Here is a 19858-nt window from a genome sequence, read left to right on the forward strand (position 1 = left end):
AAGGAGATACCTTACCTCGGAGATCAGAAATCAGATCCGGAGATAGAACGAAGTGAGAAATACGGTACAAGTAGCCGTTTTCACTAGATCTGAGGGAATAACACTTTTGCAGATCGAAGGTAAGTTTTTTTTTCATTATTTTTTTAATCTAGGTTTGTCATTAGCGATGTAGATTTATTTGGGATAAGTAGAGACCGGCAATGGCCGGGCGGGGTTGGTGCCTAACACCTTCCAACCCCGTAACATGATCCCCGGATTCAGATTTTCTATAGTAGATTAGTTCATTATCCGTTTTAGAGTCAGTTTGGTTCCTAGACCATAATAACTAGGTGGCGACTCCCAAACCTCAAGGGTCAAAAGCGGATCCGCGCACCCCGCAGATTGAGGGCGCTTTCAGTAGGGAGTAGGGATATCCAACCGAACCAGCATCGACACATGCCTCCCTAGGCCACGCAGCAAAGAGGTGTCCAGAACCCTATCGCTCTCCTCCGCCGGTATCTCAACCCTAGGAACCTCTCTACCAACTCTACAAGCTCCCACGACCCTATCTGCCCGGCCTCGACTACCACTTCTGCCTCTCCCACCACTACTGCCAGGCAAGTCCTCAGTCGGACCACTCCGAGAACTACTAGCCTCATCCGCCCTACTACCAGAGGAAGAGCCGGCCACTGAAGCCGAATCGGGTCTCCGTGATGGCTGTCTCGGCCAACCATACTCTGTCGTCACCCCAGATCCCAAAGCAAAGCGAGCCCGGGTCATGGGCCTCGCCTCCTCCTCCTCGTCCGACGACTGATGCGCTACACGTGTCCTCTGCTCTCTACCCATCTGCAAGTCGCCATGTGATCAATCAACAATGCAAAAATCCTAACATCACGTATCTCGGTGAACCTAGTCCGAATAACCTACCCAACTCAGTCAACCTAAGTCAAAATCCAATCCAACGTAACCAAAACCTAGTCAACCCAGTTCACCCAAGACCAAGTCAACTCGAGTCAACCCAAGGGAAACTCAAGTCAAACCCAATCGACCCGCTAAGCCCAGTCAACCCAATAAACCTAGTCAACTCGATGAAGCCAACTCAGTCAAACCCAGTCCCATCCGAGTCAGACCCAGTGGACTAAATCAAACCCAGTCAACTCAATCAAACCTATCCCCTCTAAGTCAAAAATCCAATCCAACTCAACTCAGCTCAGCCTGAGCTACTCGGTCAACCTAACTCAACCTAATGAACCTAGGTTAACCCAGTCAACTCAGTCAACCAAAGTCAAACTCAGTCAACCAACTCAGTTTATCTCAATCAACTTAGTCAAACCAATCAACCCACTAAGACCAGTCAACCCAATAAATCGAGTCAACTCGACTCAGTCTTAACCCAGTCAACTCCATCAACCCAAGTCAGACTTAGTCAAACTTAGCCAAGACCAGTCCAAACCTACGCAAATCCTTCCTATCCAACCAAGCCTATGCTCATGCTAAGCAGATTAATCATTCATTATGGGAGAATACCATTCAAAAGAGAAAAATATGCAGATATCTGGAGTAAGCCGAAACATTCACAGGCAAAGAAAAGCATAAATGAAAGAAAAAATGCAGAGATCATGATAAACAAACAACTCCAATCAAAAAGCATGTTAAAAAGAGAAAAAGAGAGGGAAAATCAATCAGTCTGGGCCCCCTTCATTAACAGTCCAACTCAATCCCCAACAATCCCAAAACCATCAACTTTAGTCACTTCTAAATCCCTACCAAGAACCATCGATAAATGCGATCCCATTCTCATTCCAAAAAAACCGCCCCTTAGGCCACCCTAACATTACACCAAAACCAACCCGTTAACCACCCGAGGTATCACTCAAAAACAAGCCCTATTTCTCACCTCTAACAGCACCTAAACCATCTCACTCCTCGCCCTAAACAATCCCATGCGTAACCCGACAATCTAGTCACAACCATCGATTCCCTTCTAAAAACACCCAGTCCTCTTCACAAGCCCATACACCCCAACTTGGCTAAACAAATCATGAACCAAACTTACCAAGCCCAACAAACACCCAATAATCAATTGTCGGTCCAAATCACCCAAATGGTCCAGCCTCATCAAAACTCTCGTCAAAACAGTCCCTAATCCTCAAAACATTACACTCCACCAGTCATCACTTCCCCTATCCGAGCCTTCATTCAGTCCTTCCAAAATCTTAAAAGTACAAATCATCATCAAGGATTCATTTCCAACAAACCACCCTACCTTTTTGCCCAAAAGTACACCTAATCCTAGTCAAATCCCATCCATAACAATCCTATCTCTCACTCAAAAACTATTCCCAAGATTACCCTCAAAATTCTTCCTCAAAACTACCAATCAGCCCCTCACTAAACCATTCACATGCATTATAATTTGGTTCCCCAACCACCAAACAAACGTTCGATCATCCACTCCATCATCGACCAATCCACCCATTCTATCTTAACCTTACAAACCAGTCCACCTATACCCTCACCATGCTACCAAGGTCCCCAACATCCTAGGAATCCTCGTCCAAAATAGTCCTCCAAACCCTCAAGTTTCATAAATCCACCATCCACCAATGCCATAAACCAATAATCGATACAAATTTAGCGAACGAAGTAAAAAAGCAATAAAATCGACAAAGCAAGGTCGCCCAAAATAGTAATAAGAAAGGCAATTTGCAAACATAGCAACATCCAAAAGGGAGAAACAAAAACATCATGTATGAATCAAAGACAAAAGTGAAAAATGGAAAACATGGAATAGGGGTGTTGTCTGTTCAAAGATTCACGTAACATGATTGCAAAAGAAAAGAAAAGAGGAAGAGAAAAAAAGAGAACAAATATAAAACTCACCTCAATAACGGAAGGGTAATCCATACATGCAAACAAATCTCCCAAAGCTTCAAAACGCTCTCACAAGCACCTAAAGACCGCACACGCACTCCAAATCGCTCCAACTGTTGCGTCAATGCCCAAATAAATAAAAGCAAGAAGAAGATGAAGAGAAGGGGAGGAAAATAGTCAGAAATCGTGAGAAAATAGAAGGAAAACCGAAAGAAAATCGAATGAATTGAAAATGAAAGGGCGTGCAGGCTTTAACCGTTTGAAATTCGTACTGGTTCGTGTTACCAGTACGGATAAGGCCCAAACAGCGCCATCCGTGCTCCAAATACGGGTGAAGGAGGTATAATTGCAATCTGTGCCTTAAACACGGATGAAATGGAATCAAGAGCCATCCGTGCCTCAAACACGGATAAAAGTGAATCAAAAAACTATCCGTGCCTCAAGCACGATTCATTCAAAAATTAAAAATAAAAAAAAAATCAAAAAAAAGAAAAAAAATCAAAACATAAAAAAAAATCAAAAAATAAATAAAAAATAAATATAAAAAAATCAAAAATCAAAAATCAAAAAAATCGGAAAATTTTCAAAATCCTTTTGAGTTACACTTGATTTCGATTTGTTAAAACACAACCGAGAAATACCCAAATTTCAAAATCACCAAATCTTCATCAAATCCAAGGTCTCACACGAGCTCCACGCCATGGACACCAGGGAATCAATAAGGTAACTCTGTCAAACCCCGTGCCTGAGTAACCATTTTCTACGAAAGTCATCAATTCCACTGGTAATTTGAAGTTGTGTTTTGCAAATTTTCGTCTGGCCCGTACAAATAGGGGTTTAGTCTATTCTTTCCAGTTCTTTGCACGCAATTCCTGTAAAGAAGGACAGCTGTAGACACCCTAATTTGAACGGGCCCTCACTCGAAATGGTCCAAAAACAATGATTTTCCGATAAATTTGGCCAACGGGCTTCGAAGGCCTGAAACATTAAAATGTGACATTTTAGCCAAAATCTGAGCCTCTAACACCTCTCAATGGGTTAGTAGGTCATCTAAAGGGACCCGGCAAGCTCACATCTACCCCGCTCCATGAAAAATGTTGATTTTCCAACAAAATAGGCCAACGGGCCTCTAAGGCCCAAAACATTAAAAAATGACAATTTTGATTGAATCAAGATTCCTAAGACCTCCCAATAGTCTAAAGGACCCACCAAGGGGATTTGAATTGCCCTACATTTCCCCAACCCTCACCGCTCCGCTCTTGCATCCGAAATACCCGATTTTCAAGCAAATTCTCGAACGGGCCCAAAAGGCCCAAATTGCCAAACACGTGGCATTTTTTATCAAATCGACAACCACAAAAATCTCAAAAAATTAATAAATTAAAAAATAGGGGACTTGGGATGCCAACCCGTCATTTACCTTCCACCGCTCCACCTCAAAAACCACAAACACCGTAAGCCCATGCAAGGCCCATAAACCCTTAACCCTCTCCTAAACCAATTTTCCACTTTACACCCTAACCTAAAATTAACTCCATGTCATCTAAACCCTAACACCTACTTTCCTCAAATATCCAACTCAAAACAAATCCTAACCAAGCCAAAATGATCCACAACTCTCCTAAACCCAAGTCCAACACTTAAAAGCCCATAAACCTATCCAATTCATTATCCAACCCACTACCTTAACCCATTATCCATTATCCACATCAATCAATCACAATCTTCACATCAAAAGATGACACATGTCATCACCACCATTCACCTCCCTCATCTAATCACCCACCCCCATCACCATTCTCTAAACAACTCATCTAACACATCATTTTCCTCCAAAATCACCTCAACCCTTACCCTATCCTAACCTAACCTATCCCCATCATCTAACATCATCAACCACCCATACCTCAACCCATACCCTAATCCATCACCATTATCTAACATCATCAACCACCCACATCACCACCCATATCTATACCCATCATCTTCCTTAAAACACTCCAATAAAATCACCTCAACCCATACTTCTCTCTTTAATCAAACAACCACCATCAACCAATCAACCAATCTCATCACCACACTCTTTCATCACATATGCCACATGGCATCATCCCCTTTCTCCTCCCAAAAATCAATCTACCCACCTCTTACACAACCCATTCCCCTAAATCTAAACACCTCACCTCTTCAACCAACCTAACACTCCTTCTCCAAACAACCCTCTTACACCCTCACTCCCCCATCAACCATCACTCATCTCATCCCACCAAACACTCTACCCAAATGGATTTGGGTAGGATCCAAACCATTTGGGTTAAAACACTACCCATTTCCCTCATTATACAAATACCCTCCCTTATATTCAAAATTTCATACCCTCCACTTCAAATACCCATGCCATTCTCTAATCACTCAACTCTTCACCCCATTATACCCCTCAAACCATCCTCCAAACACTATAAATACCCCTCCCCTTCTTCCAAAAATGTTTACCAAGTCTCCTAAAAAAAAAATCTACTCACCCCTCTTCTACTCTATTACTCTCTCATACCATCTTCTAAAAAAAAGGTAACTTCACTCTCATACTTCAATAAGGATCTAAGAAGCATAGAAGAAGAAGAAGAAATGAAGAAAGAAGGGTGAACTTGAAGCTTCAAGATGGGTGCATAGCACCCCCCTCTCTCTCTATCCTCTCTTTCTCCCTTTTTTGATACCCCCTTTCTACTCTTTTATTTTTATTTTTTAAATGAATGGACCCCAAGGCTAAAGGTTCATAAGGGTCATTTCCATCAATGAAATGACCCTACGATCAAGCCGAAAATGAATCCCTATCGAGGGTACAAACACTTCCACGTGGCACTTTATTTATCGAGGTTCTTTAAAACTAAAATGACCGAATTATGTTGAGGTTACCGCCACTTGGCGGGGAAAAAAGGGTGTCTAACCCCTTCCATTTTCTCCAACCGAGCCGTTTGCCCAAATCTCTAGGTTTGATTAGTTCCCTATCCGTTGCGAGTCACTAACACCAAAAAGGGCAATTTTCTGAAAAATGTGCACTGGGTGACCATTCACACCCATTTACAATTTGAATGGTGGCAACTCCAATTCTTCGTAGATGTGATCGTCGTAATGACGAGATCCACGTATCTACAGACATAATTGGTAAAATCACACCTAAAGCATCGAATGGACATGAATACATTCTCGTGGCCATTGATTATTTTACAAAATGGGTGGAGGCCACCTCATATGATGTTCTCACTACATCCAAAGTTGCCAAGTTCGTCCAAACACATATTATCAATTGATATGGGGTACCTTCTGATTTGATCTATGATAACGATTCACATTTCAAAGCTGAATTTATTTCTCTGTGTTCAAAGTTCAAGATCCGACACTACAAATCATCACCCTATCGTCCCCAGACTAACAGATTAGTTGAAGTAGCCAATAAGAATCTCAAGACGATTATCAGGGAGATGTGTCAATCTCATAAGGATTGGTCTGAAAAATTACCATTTACGCTCTGGCATACCGTACCTCGATACAATCTTCCACCGGAGCCACCCCTTATTCACTAGTATACGGAATAGAAGTTGTCTTACCGTTGAAATGGAAATCCCGTCCCTCAGGATTTTAATGGAAAGTCAGTTATCAGAAGCAGATGGGGTTCGTCACCGGTACGAAGAGTTGAACTTAATCGATGAAAAACAACTTAGAGCTTTGTACCATGTGCAAGCTTATCAGAGAAGAGTCGCTCGGGCATTTGATAAAAGGGTTAAAGTTCGCGACTTACAAGTTGGAGAACTAGTACTCAAAGAAAATCGAGCACCCATCTTTGATCCTAGAGGTAAATTCAAGCCCAATTGGGGAGGTCCCTTCATCATCAAAGAGGTACTGCCCGGAAAAGCCGTTAAACTCCAAGTTCATGATGGCGTCGAATTACTAGAACCGACAAACCTTGACCAAATCAAGCGGTACTATATTTGAGGAGGCCATCTTCGGTCGAACCAATTTTCTTATTACCTAGTCAAATATCTTCTTTCTCAGTCCCTTGCAGCCATTTGAAAAAAAATATATATATATTTTTCTTTCTCAACCCAATCACCTAACCCAAGGAAGGAAAATGTTCGAACTACGTTTTGGTCTGATCCCAAAATTATGGGGTACGTAGGCAACCTGAGAAGTTACTTCAGGCCCGACCAGTTAAAAAAAATTAAAAGAAATATGTTCCCCCGCAAAGAAAAAATTGTCAAAATGGGAAAGGAAAAGAAAACTATTTTAAAGGAATGCCACACAAGGGGCATTCGGGTTCTTGAGCTTCAAGTCTCCTTTCTTTCTTAGCCTACTTCTAAGCCCACCTATGGAAGTCCTCCTAAGTACCACACGGAAAGGTCAAGGAAAATAGCAAGCGTGATCAAACAGTAACTCCAGAAGTTAAAAAAAAAAAGAACTTGCTAGGTTGAAAACTCGAAAGGGCAGCTTAGGCAAAAATTAAGACAAGCTCGCAAGGTTGAAAATCTGAAAGGACGGCCTTGGCAACAATCAGAGCAAAGAAAAAGAAAATTATAAGCTCGCTAGATCGAAAACCTGAAAAGACGGTCTAGGTAAAAATTAGGGTATGCTCACTAGATTGAAAACCTGAATAGGCAATCTAGGCAAAAAATAGAGCAATCAAAAGAAAATCTTCGTTGAGTTGAAAATCTAAAATGATGAGTTGAGTCAAAGCATCAGAAGTCTGAATGACCAAGCTTCAATACCTAGTTTAAATTAGGCAAAGACTTAGAAGCCACATGTATCTCGTCTACGACTAATCTAAAAAGGTTTACTTTCCTAAGCGAGCCAAAGGGAAAAAACGTGATCTCCAAGATGAATCGCAAAAGTGAATATTTATTTTCAACAGATGAGCCTGGCTCATGATCTTCAATAAAGTCAAAATTAAAAGTGAATCGTTATTGCACTTGTGATAATTTAAGACTTCTAATTTTCATATTCAGGGGCACTTCTCCTTTTGTTTGGAAGCATATTTATTTTTCCCCTACATTATGGGCATATCTTTTCAAAATATATTCAATTATCTCCAGTGTAAGGTCCTATCAAACTAGGGGCATTTTTTATTCTTAAGCCTGATCAATTCCAATCCCAAAGGATAAGGAAAATCTGAACTTAAAGGTTACCCTTTCGATATCATTTTTTTGAAAACCCCTGAGGTTCAAAAAACTAAAAAATGTAGATCTGACCTTTTTAAATAAATAAAAAAAATTTGGTTCTTATGGAATGAAATTTTACTCCAATATTTTGCTCAGACCCGCCGAGATTCTTTCTCAAATTTTGCTCAAACCTGCTGAGATTCTTTCTCGGATTTTTCTCAGACCCGTCGAGATTCTTTCTTGGATTTTACTCAGACCTGCCGAGATTCTTTCTCAAATTTTGCTCAAACCCGCCGAGATTCATCTTGGATTTTACTCAGACCTACTCAGATTTTGTTCAGACCTGCCGAGATTCTTTCTCAGATTGTACTCAGACCTGCTGAGATTCTTTCTCGGATTTTGCTCAGATACCGCCGAGGATTTTCTCAAATTTTTCTCAGATACCACCGAGGGTCTTCTCGGATTTTGGTCAAACCCGTTGAGATTCGTTTCAGACTTTACTCAGACCTACTCAGATTTTGCTCAGACCCTCTGAGATTCGTCTCGAATTTTACTCAGACCTGCTCAATTTATTCTCAGTTTTATCTGATTTTCTACAAAAACATGTTGCATGGATTTTATGTTGACCTTACACAATTTGCTATCCTCTCAGCATGAATGTAAAGAATGGAGATGCGCATTTTCAAAATTATCACTACACAATGGCACATACATGCACTCATATTGCATTTGCATTAGTCAAGGAGAATTTTTCAAAATTCAAAGATCTGACATTTTTCTAAGGAGAGGTTATCCTCAAGGATCTGGATACTTTGACAAATTGTCGAATCAAACCGCAAAATGGACTGTCACTAGCTTTGGCATTCGGATGTCGCACTATCTAGCACAATAGATTGGGCATCTAGTTGACTTCCACCCTCTGCCAAAGAGGGGCATCTGTAGACACCCCATTTTTACATCTGCCTAATTCTACAATTCGTCACCTGGCTATTGTGGATTCCTAATGATGAGCATAAAAGAACTCGAAGGCTTGTGAATACTGGATGATTCCTTCTATTTCTAGTTTTTTTTCATTCTCCCTACTCGTCACGACTCGACATAGAAATTTACGCACGCTTAGGATCGCTACATCTTACACCTGACTAAGCAAGTACGTACGCATAGGTTCACTACACAGTTCGATAACTTAGAGACCTCACTACGCTAGAAAAATATGAATTTGAGATTGAGAAATAATCACATAGGGACTGAAAGAAACCTCACGCTGAAATCCTTAAAAATTTGTAAAAATCATAAAAATGACGAAAATACCCTTCATAAATTTTGGATTTCTGAAAAGTCTTGAAAGTACCTCCATTGCACTCAGAATATGATTTCGAGTCTAACAGGACCCAAATCAATGAAAACAGAGAAATTTGTAAAAATTTGTAAAAAATCATCAAAATGATGAAATTACCCCTCATAAACTTCGGACCTCCGAAAAATTTCGAAAATACCTCCTTTGCACTCAGAATGTGATTTCGAGTCTAACGAAACCCAAATCAATGAAAACAGAGAAGTTTGAGAAAAATCTATAAAAATCGTCAAAAAGACCAAAATACCCCTCAATATCCAACTCTAATAAAGAGACCCTAATCCTTAGGAAATAAAATAAAAAATCAAACAAAAATCCAACCAAGAAACCAATTTAACATTCAAATCAAATTTAAATCAAAAATCAAAATAAGATTCAAATTGAAAATTAAACTAAAATTTAATCAAAATCAAATTCAAATTCAAAATGTAACAACAATTTAAAATCAAATTAAATGTCAATTAAAATACAAAATCAAAATCAAAATTAAATATCAAATTAAAATATCGACAAAATCCAATCACAATTAAAATTCAAAATCAAAATCAAATCAAGTAAAAAAAATCATCAAATTATTTAACCAATTAAAAAAAAATCGATCAACCAATCAAATTAAATCAAATCGACCAACAACCAATATTAAAATCAAAATTTAAATTTAATTTTAATCGAATAATCAAAATTTAAAATCAAATTGAAATCAAACCAAATGCAAATTTAAATTAAAACATTAAATTCAAATCCAACTGTCGACAACTTCGAAATTCAAATCAAATAAACCAATTAGAATTCAACGACAATAGACTACCGTAGTACGAGTAGTGTGAGATTCCTCCCTTATTCTATTAAAAGAAACATAAAAAATGTTAAAAAAATATTAAAAAATAAATAAAAAAAATAAAAAGAAAAGACCCACGTTTCTTCTTCTTCCCCACGTGTTCCTCTTCTTCTTTTCCAACTGTTCTATTCACCCACACAACAGCCACGTCTCCAACGAACCTCCTTTACCCCACGTCCTCTTCTCCAACATCTCCACCGCTCTCTCCCTCTTTCTTCCCCACTTCTTCCTCCATCTCTCCCTCTCTTGAATAAATAATGAGCAACCGATTGGGAAAAGAAGGGGAAAAAAGAAGAAGAAAATAAAATAAAAAAACGTTTTTGACTGCCATAAAAACCAGCAATTCTTTCTTCTTCTCTCAGAGGTTCTCTATCTTCTTCTCTCTTAGGCCATCTCTCCCATTACCCACTCTCCTTCTCTCACGTTATTTGGAAGATCACCATAAGACAGCAAGAACCATCCACCATTAGAGAGACATTTTGGGCTGTCCTCCACTAAAAAATACTACTTCATCATCTTTTTCTCCCATTTAAAAAAAAAAAAAATTACAGCAACATCGTCATTGTCTTCAGCCCTCTCTGCAACTCTCCAAACAATCTACCATCCCACATCTTCCTCCCATCGTCCTCAGCTCTTTCTCTACAACTCTCCAAACAACACACCTTGCTGCATCCATCTCCATTAAAACACACACAGCCCACATTTTTCATTAATTTACAACCCTCCATTCACCCCTTCCACCACGTTTTTTTATAGCCCTTCACATACCTCTTCCATCTCATTTTTTACAGTCCTTTACTCACCCATTCATCTCATTTTTACAGCCCTTCATGATCGGTTGTAATGCTTGCAAAAGAGATGCAGAGATTAAGATTAAGAAATGGACTTTGGGTAAGTCGAATTCGTTCCACAGGGACAACGAAGATTCAAATATTCATTCGATTAGAAACCAAAACAAAGCTTTGAAACAGATTGATTTAAAAACAAAACTGATTTGTTGCACAAATAAGATGGAAATAAACTTGCAATTCTATTTAAACAGAAACTAAAGGTTAAAGATAAAAGAAAGGGAGATTAGAGAGTTCAATGTAGCCTTCACAAACTATCCATAATGTAGATCAATTCCAAGAATAACTCAATCCATGTAGCAAGTCATTGCTCATGGATCGGAAGGTGGAGCGGTTTAATTATTAAAGGTAACCAAGAGACATTCATGAAAATTCAGATTTAATTGAGATTGCCTAGCTTATATTTAGATTCTTCACAAAGCATAGCCGTTCTTGAGCTTATCTAAGTAATGGCTATCAAAGTTTGAATCAAAAATATAAGTAGATCATCTAATCAAAGTAGAATTTCTAGAATAGTAAACATGTAAGCAAAATAAGGAATTAAAACTACATTAGAGGGATAAACTTGCTTCGGCATCATTGATCTCTCTAAAGAGGATCTAGCCGATCATCGCAAGGATCATATTGCAACAATATTAAAAAGCAAAGAGAAGATGGGAGAAGAAGATGAAGATGCAACTTGATTCCTTCTTGAATGGATCTCTCAAAAGAGTTACAATAGAGCCAATGGCTTACTCTTGATGTTCTCACTACACTCAAGATCTCACCAAAAGGAAAAATTACAGAAAATTAAAAGAAGAAAAAATCAAAACTTATGGAACAAGAGAAGAGAAGAGAAGAGCCCCCAATTTATAACATTTGTATTCGGGTAATCGGGTCAACTTCTCGGATGATTTGCTTCGAACTACCCATTCAGTTACAACCACCGAAGCTTCTAGAAGCTTCTGTAAAAATCTCGAAACCAAATTCCTCGAAATGACCGCGGCGCGGTCATGCTAGCCTGGCGCGCGCGGTGACGTGGCGCCCAAATCGACCGAGATTTTTCTGGAAACTTCCCTTCGACTCGTGTATTGTAACCGTAATTGTTTCGCGATTTGTTGGCTTCCACGTGCGCTACAATTAACACTAATATATCATTAGCTTTATTAATTTGGATAAATAAAATAATTTTGCAATTATTTAAAGGAACTAACATTTATGCAATGGTAATCTTAATGCAATTACGGTCCCAAAATCGAATAATTGGGACCTTATCACACCCCCAAACCTCAATTTTGCTAGTCCCGAGCAAAACTTAAATGTAAACAACTCCTCTTTCGTGAGGTTCCCGACTGCATTTAGCTTATGCAGTAAGCCCTTAAACCCCTAGGTTACCCCTAGTGGACGAGTTTGACTCGTGAGGGTTTGCAGTGAATATACCCACAAAATTCTAACATTTTGAAAGATAACAACTTCAAAATTATTGCATATAGTGTCATCACACCAATTTTCAAAAATCCAGTCAAAGGTCTATTTGAGTAGAAATTCTTTTTATTCCTCATTTTCAGAAATATCTTGAGTGTGTGCACAAATTTTTCTGATTGTAACATAAATTTTTCGGAACAAGGTTTCCCTTCTTAACTACTAAAATGTATGGGTCTGCCTAAATTCTAACTCGAAACTGAGCCTCCTGTCTGGGATTGTGAGAAGTATGGATGTTCACTTTAATACCTCTAAGGGGCTTTATCTGTGATATTCCAGTGTACTCACGTTTTTACCATTGACGGCTTTCACCCTACTGAACTATTTTGGTCCCATTGGACTCTTTTTACAATTTGCACTTTTTCAGTTCTAACCTTCACATCTTTCTGCTTTTCTTTTCAACCTTTTTCACGCTTTATCATTTTTCTGATATCTTTTTTTTTCAAAAAGCAGGTAGCCCTTTTCAAGGTACCCAGTCTAATCCTATGGTTGCTGTCTCCAAAAATATCAACTACAGTTCTGTTTTTCTTCTATTCAGCCAACCAAAGGACAAGGAGGTCAAAGTTCATTATTTTTCAAGCTTTCCCTCTCATTCTAGACAGTGAAGAAGAAGACAACTCTTAATCCAAAATAACTTTTTCACTACAATCAGAAGTGACGTGAATTTTGTTTTTCAAAATATCTTGTTTTTGAGGAATAAGAATTTATAAACAAATTGGACATGAGCCTGGTTTTAAAAATTCGTATGATGACAGTACATATAAAAATTTTGATGAAGGTATTTTTGAAAATGTACCGAAAACAATGTACAAAAATTAAAATGTGCTATCCCACACCCCCAAACCTAAATTTAGCATTGTCCTCAATGATTAAAGAATAGAGGTTTAGAGTACACCTGAAAATGGATGTCATTACGTAGCAGAAGTTGTAGGTACAACCAACAGAAGTGTTCCGCATAGGATGTAGAAGCTAAGAAGCACGCCACATAAAAAGTATGCCAAAATAAGTGGTCCGAAATTTTTTTTTTTTTTTTTTTTTGAAAAGATTTAAACTTTTTTAGAAGGTGAGTAAATGTGGAAAAAAAAATTGACAAAATAAGCACACAAATCAAGGGTTGCCTCCCGAAATAGCGCTAAGTTTAATGTCTTCAGCCAGACATGGAACTGGAGCTAATCCTGGTACACAGGATTACTCAAAAATGAATCTTTTTCCGATGAATGAGGGAGAGTCTGAAATGGCTTCAGCCTTTGGCCATTGACTTGGAAAATATTCCATTGGCTGGGTTGAGTACCTCGATGTTTCCATGAGGGTGAATATTGTGAATCAAAAATGGTCCAGTCCAACGAGACTTTAATTTCCCTGGAAATAAATGAAGGCGAGAGTTATAAAGGAGCACTCTCTGCCCTACGTGGAAAGATTTTCTCTGAATATGCCTATCATGCCAGATTTTCGTTCGATCTTTGTAAAGTTTTGCGCTATCGTAAGCATCATTCCTTAATTCTTCCAACTCAGTGAGTTGGAGTTTTCTAAGCTCACCGGCCTTCGCTAGATCAAAATTTAAATGTTTGATCGCCCAATAAGCTCGATGCTCAAGTTCGACTGGCAAATGACAGGCTCTACCAAAGATTAACCGATAAGGAGACATTCCTATTGGAGTTTTGAACGCTGTTCTGTAAGCCCACAAGGCATCTGATAATCGTAAGGACCAATCTTTACGAGTCGGATTGACGGTTTTTTCAAGAATGGTTTTGATCTCACGATTAGAAATTTCGACCTGCCCACTGGTTTGTGGGTGATACGGAGTAGCTACCTTATGAGTGATTGAATATTTGCGCATCAAGCTTTCAAAAACTCGGTTACAGAAATGTTTCCCTCCATCACTAATGATAGCACGAGGGGTACCAAATCGGGCAAACACTGTGTTTTTGAGAAATTGAACAACAACCTTATGATCATTCGTTCGACAAGCTGTGGCTTCAACCCATTTTGACACGTAGTCGACTGCGACTAAAATGTATTGGAATCCGTGTGAAATGGGGAAGGGACCCATGAAGTCAATACCCCAAACATCGAAGATTTCGATGATCAAAATTGGTTGTTGGGGCATCTCATTTCTTCGACTGATTTTTCCTAGACGTTGACATCTATCACAAGATTTAGCAAAGAGATGAGCGTCACGAAAGATTGTGGGCCAATAAAAACCACACTGTAGGATTTTAGCTGCTGTTTTCTTTCCTCCAAAATGCCCACCACAAGCATGATTGTGGCAGAACTCGAGAATACCATTTTGTTCTCTCTCATCAATACATCGACGAATTATCTGGTCTGGACAGTATTTAAATAAATACGGATCATCCCAGAAGAACCATTTGGCTTGGGCGAGGAAACGCAGGCGATTTTGTTTACTCCAAGAGGTGGGAGTTTGACCTGTCACCAGGTAGTTGACAATGTCAGCGTACCAAGGTGTGTCAGAAATAGAAACTGCCATGATTTGCTCGTCAGGAAAATTTTCAGAAATCGGAAGAGAGTCAGAGAGAGTTTCAACTACTAGCCTAGATAGGTGGTCTGCAACCACATTCTCGCATCCCTTTTTGTCTCGAATTTCGAGATCAAACTCTTGAAGAAGAAGGATCCATCGTATCAACCTCGCTTTTGCATCCTTCTTGGCAAGAAGGTATTTCAGCGCTGCGTGGTCAGTGAAAATGACTACTTTGGACCCTATAAGATAGGAACGGAATTTATCTAAGGCAAAAAACTACTGCTAGTAGTTCCTTTTCCGTGGTGGAATAATTGAGCTGGGCATCATTAAGCGTCTTGCTGGCATACTGGATGACATGGGGGAGTTTGTCAACTCGTTGTCCCAATACAGCACCTATAGCGTAATCGGATGCATCACACATCACCTCAAATGGGAGATCCCAATTGGGTGGTTGGATAATAGGTGCTGAGGTCAACTCAGTTTTTAGCTTCTCAAAGGCGGATAAACAAGCAGTGGTAGAAAACTCGAAAGAAATGTCTTTGGCTAACAGATCACACAAGGGTTTTGAAATTTTTCCGAAGTCTTTGATGAACCTTCTATAAAACCCTGCGTGCCCTAAGAACGAACGAACTTCTTTCACAGTTCTAGGTGGAGGGAGATTTGCGATGAGATCGACTTTGGCTTTATCTACCTCAATTCCTTTGTGGGAAATAATGTGCCCTAGAACTATCCCAGAGGTAACCATGAAGTGACACTTTTCCCAATTTAGCACAAGGTGCTTCTCTCGACATCTTTTCAAAACTAATTTCAAATGATCCAAACAGTCATCAAAACTCGACCCAAATACAGAAAAATCGTCCATGAAGACTTCAAGAAAGTCTTCGACCATATCAGAAAAACTCAACATGCACCTTTGAAAGGTGGCAGGAGCATTACATAGCCCAAAGGGCATACGTCGATAGGCGAAGGTCCCAAATGGACAGGTAAACGTTGTCTTTCTTGGTCCTCTGGGGCTATTGGGATCTGGTTGTATCCCGAATATCCGTCAAGAAACACATAATAAGCATGACCAGCTAAACGTTCAAGCATCTGATCGATGAATGGAAGAGGGAAGTGATCCTTACGTGTCATCGTATTCAGTTTTCGGTAGTCTATACACACTCTCCATCCGGTTTGGACTCGAGTAGGTATGAGTTCATTATCCTGATTTGTCACAACTGTGACACCTGACTTTTTAGGGACAACCTGAACTGGACTAACCCATTTACTATCCGAGATGGGGTATATAATACCCGCATCTAAAAGTTTGATGACTTCTTTTCGACGACCTCTTGTAACACCGGATTGAGTCGCCTCTGTGGTTCTCTCGATGGTTTGAAAATTTCCTCAAGATGAATTTGATGCATGACCACAGAAGGACTGATGCCTTTGATATCAGCTATGGTCCACCCAATAGCTTCTCGATTTTCGCGCAGAACGTCAAGTAACCGATTTTCTTGTGATTTTTCTAGAGTAGGGAGGGAGATAATGACAGGGAAAGTTTCAGCATTACCCAAAAATGCGTATTTCAGCGTATCAGGCAATTGCTTTAACTCGAGATTTGAAATTTCTTCCACTATTGGGGATGACGAGAGAGAGGACAGACTCTGAATTTTTGGCTGCCAATCCATCATAGGGACGGATTCAAGAAGAGAGTTCACCTCCCTGATGGATTTCTCAATATCGAACTCAAGGCCGAATTGGCCAAAATACTCTTCAAACGGATCCTTGTTCTCCTCTTCTTTGAACGTACTACTGACCAGAGTGTCGATCATGTTGACTTCTTCCAAATCATCCATGTCAGTAGATTGAAACTTATTTTGGAAGACGTTCATTTTGACCTTCATGTCCCCAAATGATAGGGTCATGATACCATTGCGACACTTGATGACTGCATCGGAAGTGGCTAAGAAGGGTCTTCCTAAGATGACTGGAACATGAGAATTTGGGTTAATGACAGGTTCAGTGTCAAGAACCACGAAGTCGGCAGGAAAGTAGAAATCCTTCACCTTGATAATCACATCCTCTACTATTCCCTTGGGAATCTTCACCGATCTATCTGCTAGACTCAGAGTGATATCTGTAGGTTTAAGTTCACCTAAACCTAATTGTTGGTAGACTGAGAAAGGAAGAAGATTCACACTAGCCCCAAGATCTAATAGACATTTCTCAATCATCGTTTCTCCAATGTGCACAGAAATTGTAGGACAGCCTGGGTCCTTGAATTTGGGAACAATTGTCTGCTGAATCAGACAGGAAGACTGGGCTGTCATCACAGCCTCTCTTGGCACAGGAGTTTTTCGCTTCACTGTGGTGAGATCCTTGAGAAACTTGGCATATGAGGGAATTTGACGAATTGCGTCAAGAAAGGGAATATTTATTTGAACATTCTGAACACTTCTAGAATTCCTTCCAATTGTTTTCCCTTTTTGTTGTCTAGAAGTCTATGAGGGAACGGAGCTTTGGGAATGATTACTCGACTTTCGAGAGGAGGAGGTGTTTCCTTAGACTGGTCTTCTTTTTCTGTGGAAGGTGCACTAGAGGTTGTTTCTTTGGATAGAACCTCCTCAGGCATTTCAACTTTATTGTCCACCAATTTGCCAGATCGTAAGGTGTGGACGGCTTGGACAGAATTAGAGGGACCTGCCTGACTATTGATTTCATACTGTCCTCTTGGAACAGTTCCTGCTGGATTAGGCACAGTTTGACTGGGAAACTGGCCTTTGTTTTTCTCTCCTATGGATGAAGCTAACTGACCCATCTGAACCTCTAAATTTTTGATTGCTTGCGCAGTGACCTGGTTGGTCTGAGACTGGTTCTGGGTAGTTTGGATTTGTTGATGTATGAGTTGCTGTTGTTGCTTTAATATCTCAGCCATCATTGATTCCAATGCTGAGTTTGGTTGAGCAACAGGAGGAGAGTAATTGGTCATAGGGTCGACAACGATCGCCCGTTGATCAGAATTTTGAGGTGAAGAATAGGATGGCTGCGGAACCAAAGATAGGTTCGCACTGGCATGAGTTTGACGATTGAAATTTTTCTGAAACCCTGGAGGACCTCCTGATTGGATAGGTTCACTTTGTCGATAGGAGAAATTGGGGTGAAACCTATTATCGGGATGGTACGTCTGACTATAGGAGTTAGGAGTGGGTTTCCTATACGTGCTGTAATTTCCAACAGCATTGGCTTGCTCTGACTGCGAGAGAGTCAAGGTGGGACAATTCTCTGTAGAATGATTGAAATTCTCACACAGCTGACATGATGAAAATGTCTCTGTGGCAACTTGTAGAATTGGAGTGGCTTCGTGGAAATTGGATTTGACACTAAAAGCGTCGAACTTCTTATTGAGACTTTGTAAGCTACTCACAAGGCTATTCATGACACTCTTAAGTTCAGGATCAGACTTAACCTCATACATGCCCGGCTTCTTGACTCCTAAATCTCCTCTATCGAAATCCCCTATGTTTGTGCTCCAATTTCGAGCATTCTCAGCCAATTCGACTAAGAATTCATAAGCTTGATTAGGAGTTTGATTCATGAATTTACCCTGATGCATAGACTCGAGAAGAATACGCTGGGCTGTTGGGAGACCTCGGTAAAAGAAATTAACTAATTGGGCTTTGTCTATCCCATGATGTGGACACTTAACAAGAAGGTCATTGAACCTTTCCCAAGTCTGGGAGAATTCTTCATCCGGTCTTCCCTTGAAGTTCCGAATGGCATTTTTGAATTGTTCCGTCTTCGCCATAGGGAAGAATTTGGCCATGAATTTTCTCGACAACTCATCCCATGTAGTGATAGAGTTGGAAGACAAGGAATTTAACCAAGCCGCAGCATGGTCTTCGAGAGAGAGTGGAAATAACCTAAGCTTGACATTCTCATCGTCGAGGTGACCATTTTTGAATGTTTGGCATAAGGTCAAGAATTTATTGAGGTGATTGTACGGTTGTTCGCTTTCGAAACCGTGGAATTTGGGCAGCATATTGATGGTGGCTGCCCGAATTTCAAATTGTGCCACGTTAGCAGCAGGTAAATTATACATGATGGAGGGTTGGCAGTAATAGGTGCGAACAACTCATTGAGCGTTCGTTGATCCTCATGGATGTGATGAGGTGGAAGTGGATGTGGATCCATTTCTGGGACTGGTGGAGTGAGAACGGTGTTGCTTTCTCTTCTAACCTTAGGTAGAGGGTGAGACCTTGTGATCTCCGGATCAAATACAATCGGATTTTTCTGCGATCTCCTACCTAACATACACTACCAAATTGCACACAATAGGAGGGAGAAATTCACACGTGAGAACTGGGTGCCTATTACTAGACAGCTCCTAACTGGTTCAAAGGATTAATCAAAGCCTCCAACCCAAATCTCTGAAATCGGAACAGCCAGTTTAATCTCCAGAGGAGAGGTGGCGCACAATGCTGAGCAAGGGCACTCTTAGATCACCTCTCGTCTTGAATAGACGTAGTCTATCCCCTGAATTCACGTAGAACTACAGGGCAAGATTGCGCTAGGCACTGTTCACGATCAAGAAGTGCAATTGGTGCAACTTTTGATTAGCTTTGCTTAATGAGCTCGATGGAACCTAGAGTCCAGTCTAATCAAATTTTAATTAATTAATTTGCTGTGAATTTGATTTTCCTAGAAGGGCAAGAATATCGGTAATGAACTCCGATTCTTATCTTATGGTGCCATCCTCGTAAGGGTGCCCTTGTTACTATGTGCAATCCAATGTGTACAGATTAGTCACTCAAAAGCAATACAGAAACTCACTAGCGAGTGATGCGTGAGTGTTTCGAAATTTACCTCCCGTTCTAGACGGGGGATGATCGAGTT

At 40.0% G+C, this 19858-nt stretch overlaps 1 protein-coding gene across 1 annotated transcript; it reads right to left on the minus strand.

Annotated features, from left to right (window-relative positions):
• Nucleotides 1–393: 393 nt before the first annotated feature.
• On the minus strand, nt 394–18440 carry LOC147388999 (uncharacterized). Its single transcript, XM_086419705.1, has 4 exons — nt 18390–18440; nt 16783–17466; nt 15938–16072; nt 394–825 (listed from the first exon to the last, which is right to left on the minus strand). The coding sequence occupies exons 1-4, from the start codon at nt 18438–18440 to the stop codon at nt 394–396; spliced, it is 1302 nt and encodes a 433-aa protein (XP_086275831.1).
• Between the last annotated feature and the right edge of the window lie 1418 nt (nt 18441–19858).

This window comes from Akebia trifoliata, chromosome 12, assembly GCF_017979445.1.
Source record: "Akebia trifoliata isolate Shusen 1 chromosome 12, ASM1797944v1, whole genome shotgun sequence".
In the NCBI taxonomy this organism is placed as follows: domain Eukaryota; kingdom Viridiplantae; phylum Streptophyta; class Magnoliopsida; order Ranunculales; family Lardizabalaceae; genus Akebia; species Akebia trifoliata.